This window comes from Dipodomys merriami, unplaced genomic scaffold, assembly GCF_024711535.1.
Source record: "Dipodomys merriami isolate MVZ:Mamm:240054 unplaced genomic scaffold, mDipMer1.0.p SCAF_4, whole genome shotgun sequence".
NCBI lineage: Eukaryota > Metazoa > Chordata > Mammalia > Rodentia > Heteromyidae > Dipodomys > Dipodomys merriami.
This window is the reverse complement of record NW_027205603.1, coordinates 44,511,709-44,532,377: the sequence shown is the minus strand read 5'-3', so window position 1 is coordinate 44,532,377 and position 20,669 is coordinate 44,511,709. Positions and strand designations below refer to the sequence as shown.

At 36.8% G+C, this 20,669-nt stretch overlaps 1 protein-coding gene across 1 annotated transcript in view; it reads right to left on the bottom strand.

Moving 5' to 3' along the window:
- The window catches only part of Kcnb2 (potassium voltage-gated channel subfamily B member 2), a 406,617-nt gene that overhangs the window by 368,348 nt on the left and 17,600 nt on the right, over positions 1-20,669 (bottom strand). The window contains exon 2 of the mRNA XM_069990929.1: positions 14,560-15,230. Within this exon, the coding sequence (XP_069847030.1) occupies positions 14,560-15,138 (579 nt within the window). The 5' untranslated portion in view covers positions 15,139-15,230. The remainder of the gene's footprint in view (positions 1-14,559; positions 15,231-20,669) is intronic.

Sequence of the window (20,669 nt, the reverse complement as noted above, 5' to 3'; positions counted from 1 at the left end):
GATAACCAAGTGACACATAAATCACAAGCATTTTTGACATAGAAATAAGTGCCTAATATCTATTTAAAGTAAGCTGAGAAGTTTGCAGAAAATATTTTTATTATAATAAAGCAATTCTAAATTGCTAATGTTCTGATTCTTCTATTTTTTGGTAAGAATAAGGATTCTCAGCCCTCCCTTTTCATATTATGCCATGATAAATTTGTTTTTTTTTTTAGATTTGAATCCAATTTTCACAAAAGACATCAAATTTTAGATTTATCTATATTTGTGACTTCTCCTGAGCAAGTAGGTTCATGAAGAGTAGTTTTCTTGATGGCCTTGAATTAACCTACATGTCTTTCTTTCTCACTTTAGTCCTCAAAAATGATTTCAGAATGTTGTAGGGGGGCAGCATTCTGAAATAAGGAGACTATTCCAGTGCCTCCTAGAAACAGGAAGTTCTAGTCCTGAGGCGAGCCACTTTGGACCAGGATGTAAAACCCAGAACAGGCTGCATTCTGAAATCCCTCAGCTGTGGTATAAATGAGGCATATTCAGATAAAACTCTCAGCATCCTGGTCGGCTTTTCTGTACCTTGGGTGGCCAGCTTACCCGGAATCCTAGGTTTCCACTGTTTCTTGCTGCATTTGTATAAGTAATGGCTCCATTCAACTTATGTGAGCAGTGGGGTGGGGGTGTGTGGTTAGTTTACCCAGACAGAAAGGTAACCAGAACACGACTAATCTGCTTCATAAACCTCACTTGAGTCAAAGTTCTCAGAAGGTTAATGTAAGGAAATAGTCTTCCTATCCCTTAGTGGTGTGGAAAGATTGCCCATGGCCTGAGGGTAGATCAAGCACTCTTGCCACCTACAAAAGGCTACATTTTGCCTATGACATGAGTTGGAACCTAGTGTTCAAATAACACAAAATGAGCAGCCTCAGAAAAGCAGGCATCTGAAAGCCTGCTTCTCAGCAGCACCTGATTCCTTTCTTTGCATAAACTCTGCAGCATACAGAAAAGCCTACACTGCTATTCTCGAATTTATACTATGTGAAGGCAGAAAAGGCATCTGCTACTCTCTTTTAAAAACACAAAGCCATTAAAAACTTATAAGATACCCATCTTTCTTAAATTTTCAAAAAAACACCCCAAACAAACAGAAACAAAACACCAACCACCCAAACCCCAAACAGCAATGCCCAGTTTAATGATTAGAATGAGGCATTCAACCTCTACCTCCAGTGTTTAATCATCACAGAGAAATAAAAATATTGTGAAACACACAACATTTTGCTATTTTTTCTTTTCAGTACAATTATGTAGGAGGAAGTGAATATTTCCTGTATTGGGAATTACCAGGTACTGAAGATAAGAGAGGTAGTATAAATTCCTCAAAATGTCATAGCCTAGCAAAGGAGATGAGCAAAGCATAGATAGAATACCTAAGGTGAAAGAAAGAAGAGAAACTAGAGGGGAAAAAACAGGGAAGAGAGAATGTGACAGACATCAGAGAGGAGCAACATATGAGCTAAAACACCAAGGAAGGACAGAGAACGGGCAAAGTGTTCCAGGGCAAGGAAGCAGGGGTGATGACAGATGTGTGGAACGACCAGATCTATGGAGGTATGGCTTAGCTATACAAGGACCTTTGAGCGAAGGAGAAAAATGATGTCCTTCTTGGATGTACACAGCATGGGTAAGTAATGCATATTGAATGCAATGAACAACTGTCCAGACAAGAGCCCAATCATCAACAGTGGCTAGTAGACACAGACCCTGGAGCACTGACCATGGGAGCAGTCAGGAATATAGCTGGATAAGAAGGTAGTTTCTTTAAATGCAGTGCCAAGGAGTTTAAACTGGGCAGCAAGCAATGCAGAACTATTGGGGATGTTAGTTCAAGAGTGATTATCAGAGATATGTTTTAATAGGTAATTCTGTTGGCTAGATGGAGAATCAGTTACAAATGGGGGGGAGGGTGAAGTGATAAAGTCATTAATAACTCAATGCTATAGTTCAATTATGGGATGAACAAAGTTTAGATCCAGACAGCAGTGTATCCAGTGGTCTATGGAGAAAATGAATAGGATAATTAAAGGCAAAAAGTGATTCGATTGGAGAAAAAGTAACGACTTAGTAGGATATAGATGGCTCAGTGGTTTCGTCAGAGTTTAAGATCCCATCCATGGGCTAATAGAGTTCATGATGTGGGGAACTTAACATAAGATTTGTGATTGGCTTTTTTCTTGAAGGGTATAGCAAAGGGACTATAGTAGTAAGATGATTTGAAGTCATGAACCACTATCTCCCAGAAATATTAGAGAGTGACAGGAATGATGGATATGATGATAAAGGAAACAAAAATACAAGTGGACAGGAAGAAGCATTATGGGAAATACAGGTTTGGGGTCAACCAGATAAAGACACTAATATGTCATATAGTCTGGGATAGTATGAATGTGATATTCCTGAGTCTCAGCTCCCTGATCTGTAAAGTGAGATTAATGATGTCTTCTTGTAGTGCTGACACAAGGAGCTGTCAGAAAATAAGACCCAGAGTTAAATTCATCCAACTCGTCAAGTTTCATTGGAATCCAACTCAATCCAGATGTTAGTGTATGGTCTACAGTTGCTCTCTTGCAACTCTCACATGGGGAGCTGAGTAGTTGCAGTAGAGACCTCATGGCCCACAAAGCTAGAAATATTGACCATCTGGAGCTTTACACAAAATGTTTTCCTATACCTGTTATGAAGAGTCAACATGAAAAATGTTCACATTCTCTTATGGCACACAGCAGACACTCACTATTAACTCCTTCCTCTGTGCTCTTTTGGGAAGGCCATAGAGATAATTGAGGGAACAAGAGAATGTGCCTTTACTTCATAGTCCTAGATTACAGGAAATAAGGCTCATTTTTCCCTGGTTGCCACGGGAAAACAATTATGATAAACAAATGGGTCTCAGAGTAAGAAGAGAGAATGAATGGGCTGATGATTTTCCAGAAAGTTGTATCTATACTTCATAGAGGACATTGGAAACACAAGCTAATAAAAACCATCTGTTACTATATTAGGTCTCCACAAACCACAGTCTCTTCCCCTAGAGTTAAATTTCTGCTCAGAACAGAAAGAAGGTTCTGGGGAAAGTGGCAGCTGTGCTAGAGGAACATGTGAAGCCAGCTTACCTTACACAACCAGAGTTCATGGATGAAAGGAGGGCATAGGGCGAATGAAGAATCTGCTTCTCTCAAAGGAAAGGAAGGGAACAATCTCCATGATTTCCAAGAGTCCAGGAAAGATAAATCTACCTCATTCAGCCTCTGATGCTTTAAGATTTTTTTTAAGCAGACATATTCTTGGAGTTAGAAAAGAAGAACCAGGAAGGATAAACTGAGGTTTTCATGCAGAGAGAAAACCAGAGCTTGGAGAACATAAGAAAAACATTTCATATATGGGCTAAATTGCAAGGAGAAAAACATCTATGTTCCAAGTCTTCATTGGTGGCAATGTGTACCTTGGTGTTCAATCAGTTCTGCAAGGAATACAGATGCTGGCAGGTCAGAATGGGCAATAAACAGCAGAGTCTTGATATTATTTAGCTTCAGGCTCATTCTTTTTTTTTTCCAGTACTGGGATTTGACCTAAGGGCTTCACACTTGACAGGCAACTACTCTTCCACTTGAGCCTTGCTTCTGGTTCTTTGCCTTTACTAGTTCTCTGATCATTTAATTTATTTTTCCCTGGTCTTCCGTTGGGCCAGGATTCTCCCACTTCACCTCCTGATTATCTAAGATCATTATGCCTATGTTATTTTTGAGACAGGGTGTCACTAAATTGTTTTTTGGGGTGGGGGGCATATCAAGGTTTAAACTGGAGGCCTCTTACTTGATAGTCACTATACCACTTGAACAAGGACTCTAGCATTTTTTGGCTTTCCTTATTTGAGGACAGGTTCTTGCACTTTTAGCTCAGAGATGGGCTCAGACTGGATCTTTCTACATTATACCACCTGCATAACTAGCATTCCAGAAGCACAATCACCACTCCTGACTTATCTAACTTTTGCCTTGACTGGCCTTTCAGAACTATGATCTTCTTCTCTGTGCCTTCAGAAAGCTCAGTGAGGCTTACTTAGTTTAAGACAGGGATCAAAGTACAGCAAAGGGAAAAAGTTCACTAAGTTTTAGTATATTCTAAATGTCTCAACAAAGACAGGAAAACCAGAGTCCAAAGCATTTCTTTCAGTTACAACACAATATTTCTTCCTTCGTGTATATAAATAAAATGGTATGATGTTCACATACTCCTATCAAAACAATTTGCTACCCTGTAACACATGCAAATCTATACAAAAAAATTTGGGGAGAAAAAGTGGGTGTGATTAACACTTTGAAACCATTCCAAGTAGTTTAAAATATTTGTAAGGGTTGATGAGCTATGAACTGAAAAATAAAAAGTAGTGCTTAAAGCAGATTTTACTCATAATGCAATTACTTTACTTATGCAATACAATAATTTTCACACCTGCAGAATTCAATTAAGGAATATAATAAAATGTGCTACCGTTTTAACATAGCAAATATAAAATGGCAAATTTATGTTACCCTTGATTTTAGCCTACTATATTCATATTTTCTTTCATTGCATATGTAGTTCATTCCATCTGTAGTATAGCAAATATATCACCTTTTGAAAAACAAGATTGCATACCAATGTTTTTCTGCTTCTATGCTAAAAACTTCATTGAAGGAAAATAGGTTGCTCTCCTCAGTGATATTATTCAGGGTCTCTTCTAGTTTCCCAAGGTATAATTTTCCATTGTGGAAGTGGCACTGTGGCTCAAGCGGTAGAGCACTAGCCTTGAGCCGAAGAGATGAGGAACAGCACTCATGCCTAGAGTTCAAGCCCCATGACCAACCAAAAAAAATTTCCATTGTATGAATCAAAACCAGCAACTTTATTTCAGCATACACCCGTGGTGATGCATTGTCAATACTAACACTAATTTATTTTCAATTTAGCTAAATTCCAGCTGGAATAATATACACCAACATTAATGTATACAAAAACATTGCCTAAAACAAATACAACTCTGGATGTAAACTAAAATGTGAATGCTAAAAAGAAATCTGTATCTGAAGAATCATTGTGGTTGAGAACTTGACCTAGGAGACAGCAGCTAAGACAAATGCAGATCCACATCCAAAACTACTCCAGGTTTTGTTTTGGTTTGGTTTTGGTTTTGGTTTTTCCTAGTCATGGGGCTTGAACGTCAGGGCACCATCCCAGACCTTCTTTTGCTCAAGGTTTGTGCTTAACTACTTGAACCACAACACTACTTGTGTGGCTTTTTCTGAGTAGTTTATTGAAGAGTCTCATGGACATTTCTGCCTGGGCTGATCTTGAACTGTGATCCTTAGATTTCAGCCTCCTGAGTAGCTAGGATTACAGGTGTGAGCCACCTGTGCCTGTGTACTTCATTAGTCCCAAAACAATGGCCAGAAGTCCTTCCTCATAAGTGCAAATGTCCTGAGGGTTATTGTAGTAAAAGATGTTACCTCCAGGCAGTTCCATTCCTAAATGTGCTAGGATCACTTGATTGTCCTTGGAGCCTCTCTGACTGAGACTGAAGACATCTATTTTCTTTGTTGTTGTTGTTCTCAATGTAGTACGAGATTTTTTACCCCTGTGATTTACCCCATGTTGTCACTATATTCTTTTTTGGTACCCTGGGTATTGTATCTGAACTAGGGAAGGGGAACAACAAAATGGTGAGAAAAAGGAAGAAGTGGGAACCTAAGCAACAGCAATATCCACAAACAATATGTTGGAAATGATCTGTACAACTTGGCAGGGCGTGGGGGGATTGAGAGGGAAAGGGGGAGAAAAGAGAAGGGGGGAGTAACAAGTTAGACAAGAAATGTAATAACTACCTTACTTATGTAAGTGTAACTCCTCTGTACAGCACCTTGACAATAAAATTAAAAAAAAAAATAAAGTGGCATTCAACACTTGTAGATGTTTCAGGAATGACTCAAGAGGAAAATTTAATTGTACAGTCCACGGTACCAATGACCTCTAGGTAACTAATGACCTCTGGGTAACTAATGAAGAACCTTCTTCCTTCTATTCTTGGACCACTACAGCTCTTCACATGGATTGTCAGAGCTCTTCACATGGATTGTCATATCTGATCAAATTATAACAAAAGTGTCTATTTTGAAGGTGCTTTCCATTTGGATGACAAAGTTGTATCTATATTAAATGATCAAATACATGTAGAAGTTCACTCTAGTTTTCTGCAGGTGAATTCTTTATATAATCTGTTCTAATACAGAGACAGGCATATGTATGAGGTCTTTGTCTCTTTCTTTCTCCCTTTCTCTCTCTCACGCATGTGTGCATACCTACATGTGCTCAAACAAATAGATTTAACTCAAATATCAGCCAGAGAAGGCTGCTCCTATGTGGTTTGCCTGCCTGACACACAGAAACTTGCTACTTAATGGGCTTTTCTTTAGTAATATTCAAAGGCCTTCCTCTTTTTCTTCTTTTTTCTCTTTTTTTTTTCTGCCAGTCCTGGGGCTTGAGCTCTGGACCTGAGTGCTGTCCCTGAGCTTTTGTCCTCAAGACTAGTGCACTCTACCACTTGAGCAATGGCCACACTTCCAGCATATGGGGGGGGGGCAGGGTTAACTGGAGATGAATCTCACAGACTTCTCTGCCTGGCCTGGTTTTGAACTGTGATTTTCAGAACTCAGCCTCCTCAGCAGCTAGGTTTACGGGCCTGAGCCACCAGCAGCACCTGGCTCCAGTGGCCATCTTTTACTTCAAACTTCATACAACATTACAAGGGTAATTTAAGAATAAAAAACTATGTTAAAGAGTTAACTTAAACATATATAGGCATGGTCAAAAATAAATAATATATAGATACCAAGCTGATATGGTTCAGATATTACATTTTAGTGCCTCCTAGAAAATCTTTAGAGATGAAAGCTTACATTTTGGTTCTCACTTTTTCATTACCTGTCAGTTACTACAGGTCTCTGTTTCTTACTGGTCCATGTCTAGTTGCATAATTCTCTCTTGGTTATGTCTTACTGGCACAGCAATCAGAGAGGAAGCTTAGCTTCATGACCTTCAAATTGCTGATTTTAAGATAAAAGCTCATCAACTAGCCCAAGTAATACTAGTAATGAGGAACAAGGTACAGAGACTGGACGTTGCTGGTAGACACACAAAATGCATGTTGCCTTCAATGCCCACAAGCCATTTGAAACAGGTGTTGATACCTGGGGATATCTTGCTCCCTCCCTGTCCCACTGATGGTGTGGGAAGAACTTTAATTCAGACTAATGGTAAAAAAGAAATGATTTTCTGTTACTATCAGCTCTTACAATAGTTAAATCCTCCTCTCCTCCCTTCTATTCCCTTTCCTTTCTCTCCCTTCACCTTCTTTCCTCTCTTCTCCTTTCTTTCTCTCCTCTCTCCTTCCCTCCTCTCCCTTCCCCTTCTGCTCCTCCTTTCCCCACTTTTTCTCTCCCTTTAGCTCCCTCCCTTCATCCTTCCTTTTTCTTTCTTGTAGCCAGGTTGGCCTGGAACTTGTGATTCTCTCCTCCCTCTGCTTCCTGAATACTCAGAATATAGTCAAGCACCGTTTACCCCCAGCTAGATAAGATAATCTTTTTTTTTGGTCAGTCCTAGGACTTGAACTCTGGGCCTGAGTGCTGTCCCTCAGCTCTTCAGCTCAAGGTTAGCACTCTATCACTTGAGCCACAGAACCATTTCCAGTTTTCTTTTCTTTCTTTTTCTTTCTTTCTTTCATTTCTTTCTTCCCTCCCTCCCTCCTTCTTTCTTTCTTTCTTTCTTTCTTTCTTTCTTTCTTTCTTTCTTTCTTTCTTTCTTTCTTTCTTTCTTTCTTTCTTCTGCCTTCCTTCCTTCCTTTCTTTCTTTAGTCGGTCGGGGGCCTGAACTCTAGGCCTGGGAACTGTCCCTCAGCTCTTCAGCTCAAGGCTAGCGCTCTACCACTTGAACTACAAGACCACTTCCAGCTTTTCTTTCTTCTTATGTGGTGCTGAGGAATTGAATTCAGGGTCTCATGCATGCAAGCAAGCATTCTACCACTGAGCCACCTTCCCAGTGCCTCCACTTCCAGTTTTCTATTGGTTTATTGGAGACAAGAGTCTCACAGACTTTCTTGCCCGGGTTGGCTTTGAACCATGACCCTTGGATCTCAGCCTCCTGAGTAGCTACGATTACAGGGGTGAACCACTGGTGCCCGGCTTTAGATAAGAGATAATCTAAACCAAGGGCTATGTTGAAAAAATTTTTTTTTATAAATCTCTACCATTCTATGTAATTTCCCATTTGAAGTGCAGTAACATTTAATGAGATTTAGCATATGCAATCGTAAAGATAAAAACACAAATTGAGTTAAGCTGACAATGCTAGGTTGCCAACTAAACTCACTCATTAACAGTCATTATCTTCACTTCAATTTTACACTGCACACACATCACATACATCATTAAAGACTATTAAATGTCATGGAAATCGGGGGTTATTCTCAACTTAGATAAAATTAGCCAATGTTTGGGACATATGTCCCAAACATAAATCTATTGAGATCTATAGCTTATGAATTACATTTTAGCAGCTGGCTTTTTCACATAGCAATATTTGAACCAAAATGAAATTTTATTAAGTAATTTTTTCAGAATCAACTGTGTTAATTATTTTGAAAACATCATCCTTTATCACAATGGTTAATTCCAATGACTATGCATTAAAAGAGACTGATCATGGGTCACTCAACAATATTCATTAGGGCAGAAAAGTAAGTTTTTCTAATTATGAGCATACAGTTTGCTTACATATGAATTGTGAGATTGTCATTTTTAATTAAAACCATTTAAAATGTCTTATAGAAAATGAAGCATTCCCTAGTTACTATGGCAATTTAAAATATATTTTATCTTAGTTCTATTTTTTGCTTTGCATTCAATCTGTGTGTGTATTTGTTTTTTGTGGAGCAAGGTAGAACTGCAGAAGGATTAAAAATAAATAAGGTGTTCAAAGATTTTATCTGTGAAGATTCAATTTATGTAATATTTAAGATTCAGGAAAATATTGAATATTTTATAAGTAATATGTCATATTCAATGAAAACTAATTCAGTATCCCATAAAAACAATCATATTAATGGATTCTCTGCAAAGCAATCATTTCATTTTATGTAACATGCCAAATATATCTATAAAATATGAAGGTAGCTAATGAAATGGAAACTAACAATGAAATTCAAAGTAGCATCATTGCATGATATGTTCAAGGACAACTAATGGTTGTATTTGTATCATATTACAGTGTTAATGAGTAAAATGAGTATAGAGATACCAATACACATCATGTGTATTAATACATCAACCCTTATAAAGGATGATCTGGATTCTCTCTAACATGCTGCAGAAAAAGCCTAATAGTAACAATACAAATGAATATGGATGAGATTGTGTCTATTCCATTGAGGAAAGGAAGCAACTTCATGCAACAGTTAAACGAACTTTCAGAGCAAAACTCTGCTAGAAAACATAAATCCTTAAAATAAACAGCACAGGGAAGCTCTCTGAGGTCATACCTGTGCCATGGGAACTTTCTTCCCATTTTAAAAGCATTCATTTGTCTTCTTCCTTTTTAAACGAGACATAAAGCTAAGAGTACTTGATCAAACATTGTTCAAATCCTTCTAGAGTCTTCCAAAGTGGAGAGCATTAAATATTGTGACCATTCCTTCATAATACTTATGCTTACCTAAAATAGCAGATTATTCACTTTATAAAGTCTCTCACTTGAAATAAGGAAAACAAATCTGTTATTAAGCAAGCAGTGTACATGGATTTTCACAGCCCGAATATTCAAATACTGCCAATATATTCTGGGTTATGATAATGTTAAGTAATGTAGACAGAGCTCCTCATTATTTCTTCTCTTTGCTTTGAAAATGATAATTACTTGTTGAGGTTTAAAAATCAAATTTAAAGGAAATTTGAGGATCTTCTCTTAATATGGATGGAAAGCAATGACTGTCTTAAATGATGGAAAACACTTTATAAATCAAGATGGGCTCTCCTCATATGTAACCAAGAAACAAAGAAGAATATAATTATATGATTCTTAAGTATGTCTTTCTTTTTTCTTCCCCAAGACTATTCAGTTTGTAGTTCAGTGGAAGGGAATTTGCCTGACATGGGGAAGGGTCTGGGTTGGATCCCCAGCACTGAAAAAAACAAATTACTCGTATGATAGTCAAGTTACTTATTAAGCTAATGGAGAAACTGTTATGAGGGAGGTACTATTGCAATTAGATATAGACAAATAATAGTGCTATCTCTATAAAAGCAGTTTCTGTAAGAGGACATAAGGAGTGGACTTTCTGTGGACTTCTGCTTGCCCTTATGATTCTGGGAGTGGTACCTTTGCTGGGCAGCCTTTTCAGGAACACAGCAATGCATGAATATCAAAACAGGACAGCTGGGGCTACACAATGGAATATTTGAGATATCTGTATCAAAACCCAATATTTATCTTATGACTAATTCCATGATTCCTTTCTGTCTAAATGCATATGTATGTACATATATATGTATATATATATATATATATATATATATATATATAATTTTTTAAGAAAAAAAATCTCCCAGCTCAACTTTCATAGACTGGCCACATTCTATGAAACACCCTCTGCTTGAGTTGCTTGTGTTTTACTGGAACAACACAAAGGGCTTAATCTGTACAGTCTGGATGTAGGAAGGACAGGAGAAAGGACACCAAAACATTGAAATTTTCATTCTAATAAAACCATTGCCAATCCTATGTAAGAATTACAGACCTACACACTGCACAGCAATGGCTCAATATAGATAAACTTCTCTGTGTACTCACACTACATCAGTTCATCTTTTTGGTTCATTTATGGTTTTAATAATGACTGTTTTTATTTTTTTCACAAAGAAAAGCTTAAAGCTACTACAAAAGAATAAGAATGAAACGCATTCTTTCTTTTCCCTTGGTAAAGTCACAGTTTTCTAATACTCTGAATGAAAAAAAGAAAGGTATTGGAAAAGAACCACATATGACTTCCTTTAAGTTCAAGAAGAGAAGCATGTTGTGCTTGTGGGTACATATTCAGGCAGAAACTCACAGCCAGGTAAGCCCATCCCCGGCTTTGTGCAATCCAATGAGTGGACCAGAGCCAATAAGTTGTCTCAACCATTCCCTAGCCCAGTGTGGGTTGGTCACACATTCATGACCAGCCTCAAATTTAAATGTTGTACATTATCTCTACATGAAGGTATATCCATATATACTGACAGAATTAAAAGACAATAAAGTCTCTTAGAAAAATAAATTTGGGTCACAAGAAGAGATCATACCATACTCCTCAGAAAAAGAGAGAACTGTTTCTTCTTTTTTGTTTTCTTTTGTGTTTTGCTGTGATGAGAATCAAACGTAGGGTCATAACATGCTAGACTAACACTAGCTTGCATCCCTGGCCACCAAATAACCATCTCTATTTACCCTGTCATAGAAAGCACAATTGGTATATAGGCATAAATACTGATTTTAAAGACAAAAACTGCAAACTTGCTATATTCTTGTCTTATTTTAGCTTTTACTTCAGTAATTAACATCAGAAAATTCAATTAATAATGTGACCCTCTATGTGATAGCAGATATCCTGTTGTATAAGGGCTGAACTGTGATTGCCATGGTTATATCCAGGGGTAGAGTATGATGGGGCAACATGTCTTGTAGTAACTGTGTCTAGTGAGCAATTATTACTTAGTTATTCATTATTTGTCCCATAGAAACAAACAGGTATTTTAACCCATTGTAAAACATGTGATAAAAAGGTTTTCCTTGGCAAATGGATTCGGTAAATAATCTACTAACTTATATTTTATAGACAATTTAAAATATAGGAAAATGAATTAGGGAAAAGAAACAAGTGTTTTCAATGATATGAAATCCTTGGTAAAGGCAAAAGAATAGTTTTCAATTCTGGGGAGAAGGGAGAAGACCACATTTCTTTCTTCCCTAGGTTTCTATTTTTAATGCACATGACCTATCTGGAGCACATGTTCAAGTAAATGACCAAAGTGAATAGCACACAAAAGCAAGGTAGACAGATACCCTCCCCTAAAGATCTCTCAGGATCTAAGCCAGTAATGAAGACTTCAGAAATTCCAAGCAATCCCACACAACAGCTTCATGCATATTTAGAAGCCTGATGCATCCATAATATAAAGTGAGGGCTGACATATCATCCTACTGCAGCTATAATAAAACCACTTGTTCTAAGTTACGAAAATACAATTCACACATACCTGCATTAGCACCCTCCCCACACCAAGGATTACTTCAGAAAAATAACAAGTTATAGGACTTGAGAAGTATGCAGAAAAAGGACTGTGGTTTACATAAGACATCATACGGCGGTAATTTTTTAAAGGCTCTAAATCTCAGACAAATGAGCAATAGTTTTACTAAATGACTACACAAGCAAATGTAAATAATTTCCATAATATTTCATCATTCAGAGAAGAAAATGTAGGGGTTTAAATGAACAAACATAAGTCCTTTATGAAAATAATCTACTTAAAGTAGCAAAGATTCACTTCACTTCATTAACTATGTAAAGGAAAAATTACTACAGCTCCGTGAAATTTTGAAAAATCAGTGTTTTTAGCTATGGGGGGAGTTTGTAGGTAGAGAGCTTATCTATACATAAATGCATAAGTTGAAACAGGTTTAAGTCATCTGACCAATGTATATGATACATAATGGTATATGTTAACAAACCATTTTATCTTCATAGAGATAGATAAGTGCTGCCTCAAAACTTAGAAATGAAATGCATTTCCTCAATTGGAAAATAAATCTACTCCAAAAATTCTTTAAGAAAAAAACACATATATAATTAAAACACTTAACAGCAACAGTACTTAACTTGTTAATAATGTTAATAACTTTTTATGAACATGTAAGTATGTTAGTATGTTAACTTTTCACATTTTCTTTGATTTAGCTGATGGAAAATGAACAGCACTTCAGTTCCCTAACGTCTTGAAAAAATTAATTTGTTCATGATATCCACTTAAAACTAAGGTCCATCAAATTCATTCCATATTTTCAATAGCAACTCAAATATATAACTGAACACTTGACATAGCCAACAGCAACATCTTTTATCAACCACATTTCTTTCTTATTGATATAATTAAAGAAAACAAAGGATTTATGACTACAAAAACAACTTAGTTAAAATCCTCTATTTGCCACAAAATATGTATGTCTTAATTTATGCAAAAGAAATTTTATTCCACTTTTGTATAAATTCTGGCAGAAAATAAATTCTTTTAAAAGGCAAACAGAAACAAAATCAGACAAATCAAACAATGAGAAGTTTTATAATTATCTTTTGGTTTTTTACATTATATTGCAGATTATTGGTTAGAACCTTAAATTCTCATCAAAAGGTTTTGATGGACTATTGCTCTCCATTACTATTAAAAACTTATAAGAGGGAAGATATTCGTAAAAACCTGTAAGTAAGAGTGCATACAATGACACTCTCCATTCTCCATCCTATTCTCCATTTCATCTCTCATGTTCAAAACATAGCTACTAGTCTCTTACAGCTAAAGATGACTCATCATTCATAGTGCAATATAGAACTAAATATAAGAAATAAATGTGAGTTTGCACTAACCTTTAAAGTCCTAGATAAAATTACATAAACAACATTAGGTAGGTGAATCGCATACTGAAATGTATGACAAAAATTTGATTCTGAGATTTAGTTATATACATGTACAATGAAAAATAAAAATTTATCTTTAAGCAAACTCTGTAAGAAGTCTGAGATAATGGCAATACCTTACTAACTTTAAAAAAAACTATAAACTATCATCAGATATAGCACTGTTAGAGTAAATCCCAAAACAAGAAGTCAATGGCCATACATCCTGTAGGCTGACTCATTAAAGAGTGAGTAAGCTTTGTAAGATAGCTCCTCACTTTGGCATGCGAACCTTATCCTTCTGAGCTACACAGGGCCATATTATGCTCTCCTTCCCTGAACCTCTACAGAATCAAGCAAAGAGACACCTCTACTTTCAATGATAGCATCTTCCCTTTGTCCAAGATGGAGTCTGAATCCTGGTCTTCTGCAAAACTGTGCCTAATGGGTCTGAGTTAGAGCTTTCTCCTTAACTACTAAGTCACCATCACCATATGGAGCCATGGAAAACAAAATCCTTTCTATACCCTGTTTTTCAGGCCTGTTACTAGAAATAATAGTATTCAGGAAAGCATAACACCATTTTATGACATCACACAGAAAGAATGACTATATCCTACTAGGTAAAGACATTAGACAGGAATTTCTCATGGGGTAGCCATGTTTTGTTCTTTTTCACCAAAAATATGAAGAAAAAGACCCCCTGTAGAACTGGGGCACCCCCTTTTCTGCCCATGTGTAGACACCCAGTGCCATGCTTTTCATACCTTTGCAGCCACTGATGAGTTAGGTTTCTCCAGCAAGTCCCAAAGTTTCTTCCTTTTCTCAGGGCAGCAGGTGTTATCAAACTCTTCTCCCTCACGCTCACGCATGGTCTCTGCCTCTCTCCTCAGCTCTTCATTCATCTGTTCTTTCTTCTGATGATATCTGGCTTGACAACAGGACTCTAAGTAGATCTCATCAATCCCCCAGTAATCGAGCTCTTGGCCAAAGGAGAGTGCACACATTTCTTCCATCATGTGTAGCTTTCCTGTCCGGTAGAAATTTAAAATAGATGTGAAGGCTCCAGGATGTCGATCAAAGAAATACTCGTTCTCATTTAGATTATAGTCATCGCACACCTCCAGGAGGCTCTCGTGTGTGTTGCAGTCTCGGAGCTTGCCCAAGCGGGTCCTGGGCAGCCTGTCCAGCGTTCTCCACAGGACTTCGTGGTTGAGGCCTCCCACGTTGATCTTAACTCTCCGGGAGCACGATTTGCTCCTGATAATGTCCACAGGTTCTGGAGGAAGAGAAAGCGTTGATCTTGATGTCTTCCTGTTCAAGCTAGGGGGAGCCTTTTCTGCCATTTTGAACTGGACAAAGCCACAAAGCCAGGGCTCTTAAAAAAATGAGGTCAGCTGAAGGAATATTCCTCTGGGGCAGGCATCCCCACTGACAGCTGGAAGAAAGCAATAGCCATGGGTTACTTCATTTTCCTGGAGTATTTCCTTTTTCACAGGACAATCCTATTGTTATCATCCAGAGATACGGTACTAATTGCTGACTCCTTTTTTGGAGACATAAGTTTTTGCTTTAGGATATAAAAAATGATAGAACAACACAATGTACAGCACAGAAGAGTCTGTGCATACCTCTAGAGGTTGACAACACCCAAGTGTGTCACCAAAGAGCCCTTTCTCAAAGCTGTACACTAAACTATCCATGCCATAATAGAGACTATCTAAATCAGCCATGCTTCTAACCTGGCCAGTTAGTTCCTGCTCATTCTCTGGCCTTCCTCAACCCCATTAAGAAATCATGATCTATATCCATCTATATCCATCCACTTTTCAATAAGCATTGAGAGGATACAAATTATTCTCCCAAACAATCCTTCCATTAACATTATCCAGTCCCTAACACCAAAAACTGGTTCAAACCCTTACCATCTCTTGACTCTCTACAACATCCTTTTAGACTGGATTCTAAATTCTGGTTTTTACCACGGAACCACTTTCCATAACTCTGGAAATGGTCTACTAGGGTTTAAATTTGTCTTTGACCCTCAAATGCTTTAAACCCCATGAAGGCTCATTGTTACTAGAAATGTAAAGTCCTATCAACCCTGTAAGATAGTCAACTGGCCTACAACTATATCCTCACTATTATCTCTGCCTCATCTCTATGTTATAGTCCCTTCTTAAATACAGAGCATGCACTGGCCATCAGTGCTAGTTTCTCTAAAACCTGAAAGCAGTAAATATTGAACCCCCTGTCTATCCTATACATGTTCTTTCCTATACATGCATCATTGGGACACAGTTTAAATTAAGTACAGTAAGAAAATATCAACAGTAGTAATAGGATAATTATACTAGTATAATTTGTTTCTGGAACTCTCCATATAATATTTTTGGACTCTGATTGACTAAAACCACAGGAAAAGAATAAGGAGATAAAAATGAGAGATCTGTATCCAACACACCAGTGTTTCTAGTGCCTGTTCTGCCCCTGCTGTGTCCAGGAAGGGCCCCTACCTTTATTTTTCTGTTTTTCTAAATATATTTTTTATTGTAAAGATACTGTGCAGAGGGGTTACAGTTACTATTGTTCTGTTTTGATGAACTGCTTATTCCTTTTCATGACTCAGATCAGACATCATCTCCTCCAGAAAGTCCATTACCTACCCCCTGTAGAATCATGAAACTTTCTATAAACATCTCTTCTACTTCACCCCACCACTACAAAGTAGTAGTATACATCCCATAATATGCAGGAACTTTGGAGAACAAGGAATATCTTTCCCTATTATTTTCCCCATCATCAAGCCCAATGCTTCTACACTAAAAAAATTTTAATATATGTAAAGATTAACAATCAGCCTTCACAATAGGGTTGTATTTGAGCAGAAAATGCATAAATGGAGTTATTCAATCACGTGCCTTAAGTGCACCTATGTTTACATGCTATGCCCATACAGCATATGCCAGTGTGTGGTCTTCTTTTGCTTCACAGTACTAACTCTTCAAAATGAAACTGCTCTGGTACTATCTCTTATTTTGTTATTCTGATCTGCAGCAGCAAGAATCCTCATGGTCACCTCCCTTTAAATGCTTTTGCAGAAAACCAAGTTGCTGAAAGAAATTCATCTCAAACCACACCTTTAATGTAAAACACCATGCTTCACAAGTCAAAGTGAAGAGCATTTAGATTTAAGAAGTCCTTATAATTAGAACTCTTCTGGGATGCACTGTAATTTTTGCATGTCAAGTTTTTCCATCCTATAACTTAAGTATCCTCTCAAGTGAATATGTGAGGCTTATAAAAAAAGGAGAACCATATATGAAGTATTTTATGTACCACCAGTAAATACATTTGAATTGGGAGCTTTTCAACTACATATAGTTAAAGGAATATTTTGAACACATATGCCCATGCTTTCTTTGAAGATGACAAAAGTATGCCTATTCATTAAAACACTAAGAGGAACTATGCTGTGTAAATAACTTAAATTCTCTGGCATTCATTTCCTCAGTCTACAAAATAAGAATAATAATATCTGCTTCATAGGTGGCATTACAGTGACGAAGTGAGGTGATCTATACAAGATGTGCAATATAGGGAGATGCATCTATATAAAATATGAATATTCATATATTTTTCTGGAAGTTGATTGTGACCAGTGAAATAAAATGAAAGACAAAATTAATTAAATATATTCTAGTACATGCTCTGTTTTCTGGACAGGAGAAATAAGTCTAACTTTTCTCTAGGAAGACTAATAGTCATAAATAACAGGTACCCCATATGATCTATAAATAGTTTTTGAATTGGGCCACAATATCAAAATCAGGCAAAAACACTGAGCACTATGGGCTCACACCTGTACTCCTAGCGATTCAGGAGTTTGAGGTCAGGAGAATAGTGGATTGAAACCAATCTCAGCAAAAAGTTCATCAGGCACTATCTCAGCAGGAAAATTGGGGCCCAGTGGGATTTATCTGTCATCCTATCTACAGTAGGAAGTATAAATAAGAGAATTGGGACCCAGTATAGTCTATGCCCAAAGTGAGACTGTCTTTCAAAAATAATCAGAGGCTGCCTCGTAAGCATGAAAAATACTGAGTTCAAAACCTGCACTGTCAAAAAAAAATCAGGCAAACAGCAGAAAACCAGATCGGAGATGGGGACAATGTCCAGTGCACTTAAATCACTCAAAGAACTTACGTTTTGTTTTTTTTTTAGGATGTTATGCACTCTACTGGTGTGAAGAAGATAAACTCTTTTCAACTGATCATTATACCAGGTACAAGGTTTTCTAGAAAAGATACTAACTCCAGTGTTATAACATGATACAAATATATGATGTGTTTAGTCAAGCACACAATGTGACTTGCTGTCTTAAAAATGTTATCATCAAAAGCCAATGGTATTTCAGAGTCATCATTTAGTATTTGTTTTAAGTAATTTCAGACTAATGGGTGGATACTAAATTTTCATCTTTGTAAGATGTCTCAAGTGGAAACTGAAGAGAGGTCATTAAACTTAAATTTCAAAATGTCTTCTTCACTGATCAAGAACTTTCTATTTTAAGAAATCCAGTGTTGATTACAAATCCCGCAATAAAAGACAGACTGCAATTCAATGCCCTTCCTTCAAAACAAGGTTAGAGAAAGAAACCCATAGTGAGAGACTAGCCCGTTGATTTGATTTTCTTCAGATCTATAGCTGATCCACTCTGTTATTACTATGATTAAATATGCTTTGTTCTTCTTTGGCCAGATGTTCACGTGGCACATGGAAAAGACTCCAGGCTCAAAGGTATAAATTCTCAAGCCTCAGAATAAGCATAAGTCAACAAATCAGGTAAACTGTAGAGCATATGCCCCAAACAGTACCTTTGAAATCCACAGATCCTCTATATCTGCTGGCTGTTAATCCCCCTTAATTCTCTTCCTCGGTGGCTTTCTCACACTTTCCCTTGTTTCTATTGCTCAACACCCTGTATCTTTTTTTTTCTATCCCATTCCTCTTTTCCTAGACTTTCCCGCCCTCACAGTCCACTAGCCAACTACAAATATTAAAGAATATATTTTCATGTTTCCTAAGTTTCATATGTAAGTTACCTTAATTTAAAAAATAACCCTTCTGAGCCAAAAATATTGAGTCTTCTTCCAGAAAAAGAACAAAATCTAAAGCCAGTCTACTTCTATTTTCTTTTGACAGGTTCTCACCATGCTTCCAAGGCTAGTCTGGAACTTCTGGGCTCAAGCAATCCTCCTACAGCAGGCTCTGAAGTAGCTGAGACTTCAGGAATCCTCATGATGGGAGATGGTATGAGGCTCATAATGTCAGTGCACAGGTAGACTGGACTACTTCCTCCTAACCTTGCTGACTGGAGTTTAGTTGGTTGACCCATTAAACAATATTTCTATGGAAGAACTCTGATTTCCTGTGACATCTGGTTATTTATTCCTTCCAGGTGGTTCTATAGTCTTTAACATTCTTGTCTTCTTCAATCACCAACTTTACACTTTAGATTAAAATTAATTTACTGGCCTTACAGCCAATACAAAAAACATTTTATATCTGTTTTCTTAAGAAAATGTAGCTTTCATATTGTACTTCAAGAGCGCTTTACTTTTTATCATTGAGAACACCATAAGTTTCTCTTATTTAGTGTTGATTTTCTATAATGTTTTACATTCAATCTCTGTCCTTTCCTAGCATATTAATTTCACTTCTAGCAATGAATCTGTCATTTTCTTCTGGGTTAGGTATAATATCTTACCACTCCAGAGTGTTTGCAAATTTATGTTTTTAATTTTAATAATGAAAGTGAATACAATGCTACCTTTCCTCACATATAATTTTACATTTGAAATTGTGCCTATCATAATAATTTTACCCATAAGAATTAATCATGTAATTCAACATGGTGTGTTTCAGATATAATATAAAATGTAATCATTCAGTGTTTAAACTCTATAGATGTTATGTATGTGTGTGCATATGTGTGTTATGCACTCATACACATATAGTTTATTACAAGCTGAACACACATTTATGTCAAAAACAAAGTCTCAGTGCCCATTTTCTTTTGGTAATTGGTTGATTTATTTCACCCCACTGGATCAATTGAAAGTCAAGCTAGCAACAAATAAGTCGGCCAGTGCAAATGTATTAAACAATCTTTCATTAGTCTGTTAGAGAAAAAAGCAACTCTTTAAGCAATAAACAACAACAAACATTTGAGTTTTGCACAGCTGCACCCTGCTCCAAACAGCAGTGAAATTATATTGCCACCCATTTAGGGCCAAAGCTGACAAAACACAACTTTCTGATCATGGCATTATAATTACAGCTTGGAGCTCTAGAGAGTTTCTTGTTGTTGTTGTTTTGTTTTTTGTTTTTTTTTAATTTTTACTTTTACAGTACTAGAATTATGTCATACAGTTGACACTTTCTTAGTATAGCTAGGCAGAGTAAGTTACATTTGCGATCTTGTGAAGACAAAAAGCAAGCTTTTTCTAAAGGTCTAAGTGACAGTTAATGTGTTCTAAGTGGTATTTCTAGTACACTGAGCAGGCATATGCAAACAAATGACTCTGAGACATTTAAATCTACACCATACCATGTATAGCTCCACAGCATTTCTTACATGTTCATGTATGATATTAAATCGTGTATTTTTTAGCAGCAATTTCTGTTTCAGACAGCTACAAGAATTATTGCAGTAGATAGCTGGTGAAAAAAAAAAGCGTAACTATGAAACGACAAAGTGACCAATTTAACAAATTGTTTTCATTACCTGCTGAAATTCTTAAGATCTCACCCCAAAATGAAAAAAATAATAAAATAATAAGTCAAAAACAGATCAAACATATTATGTAGATAT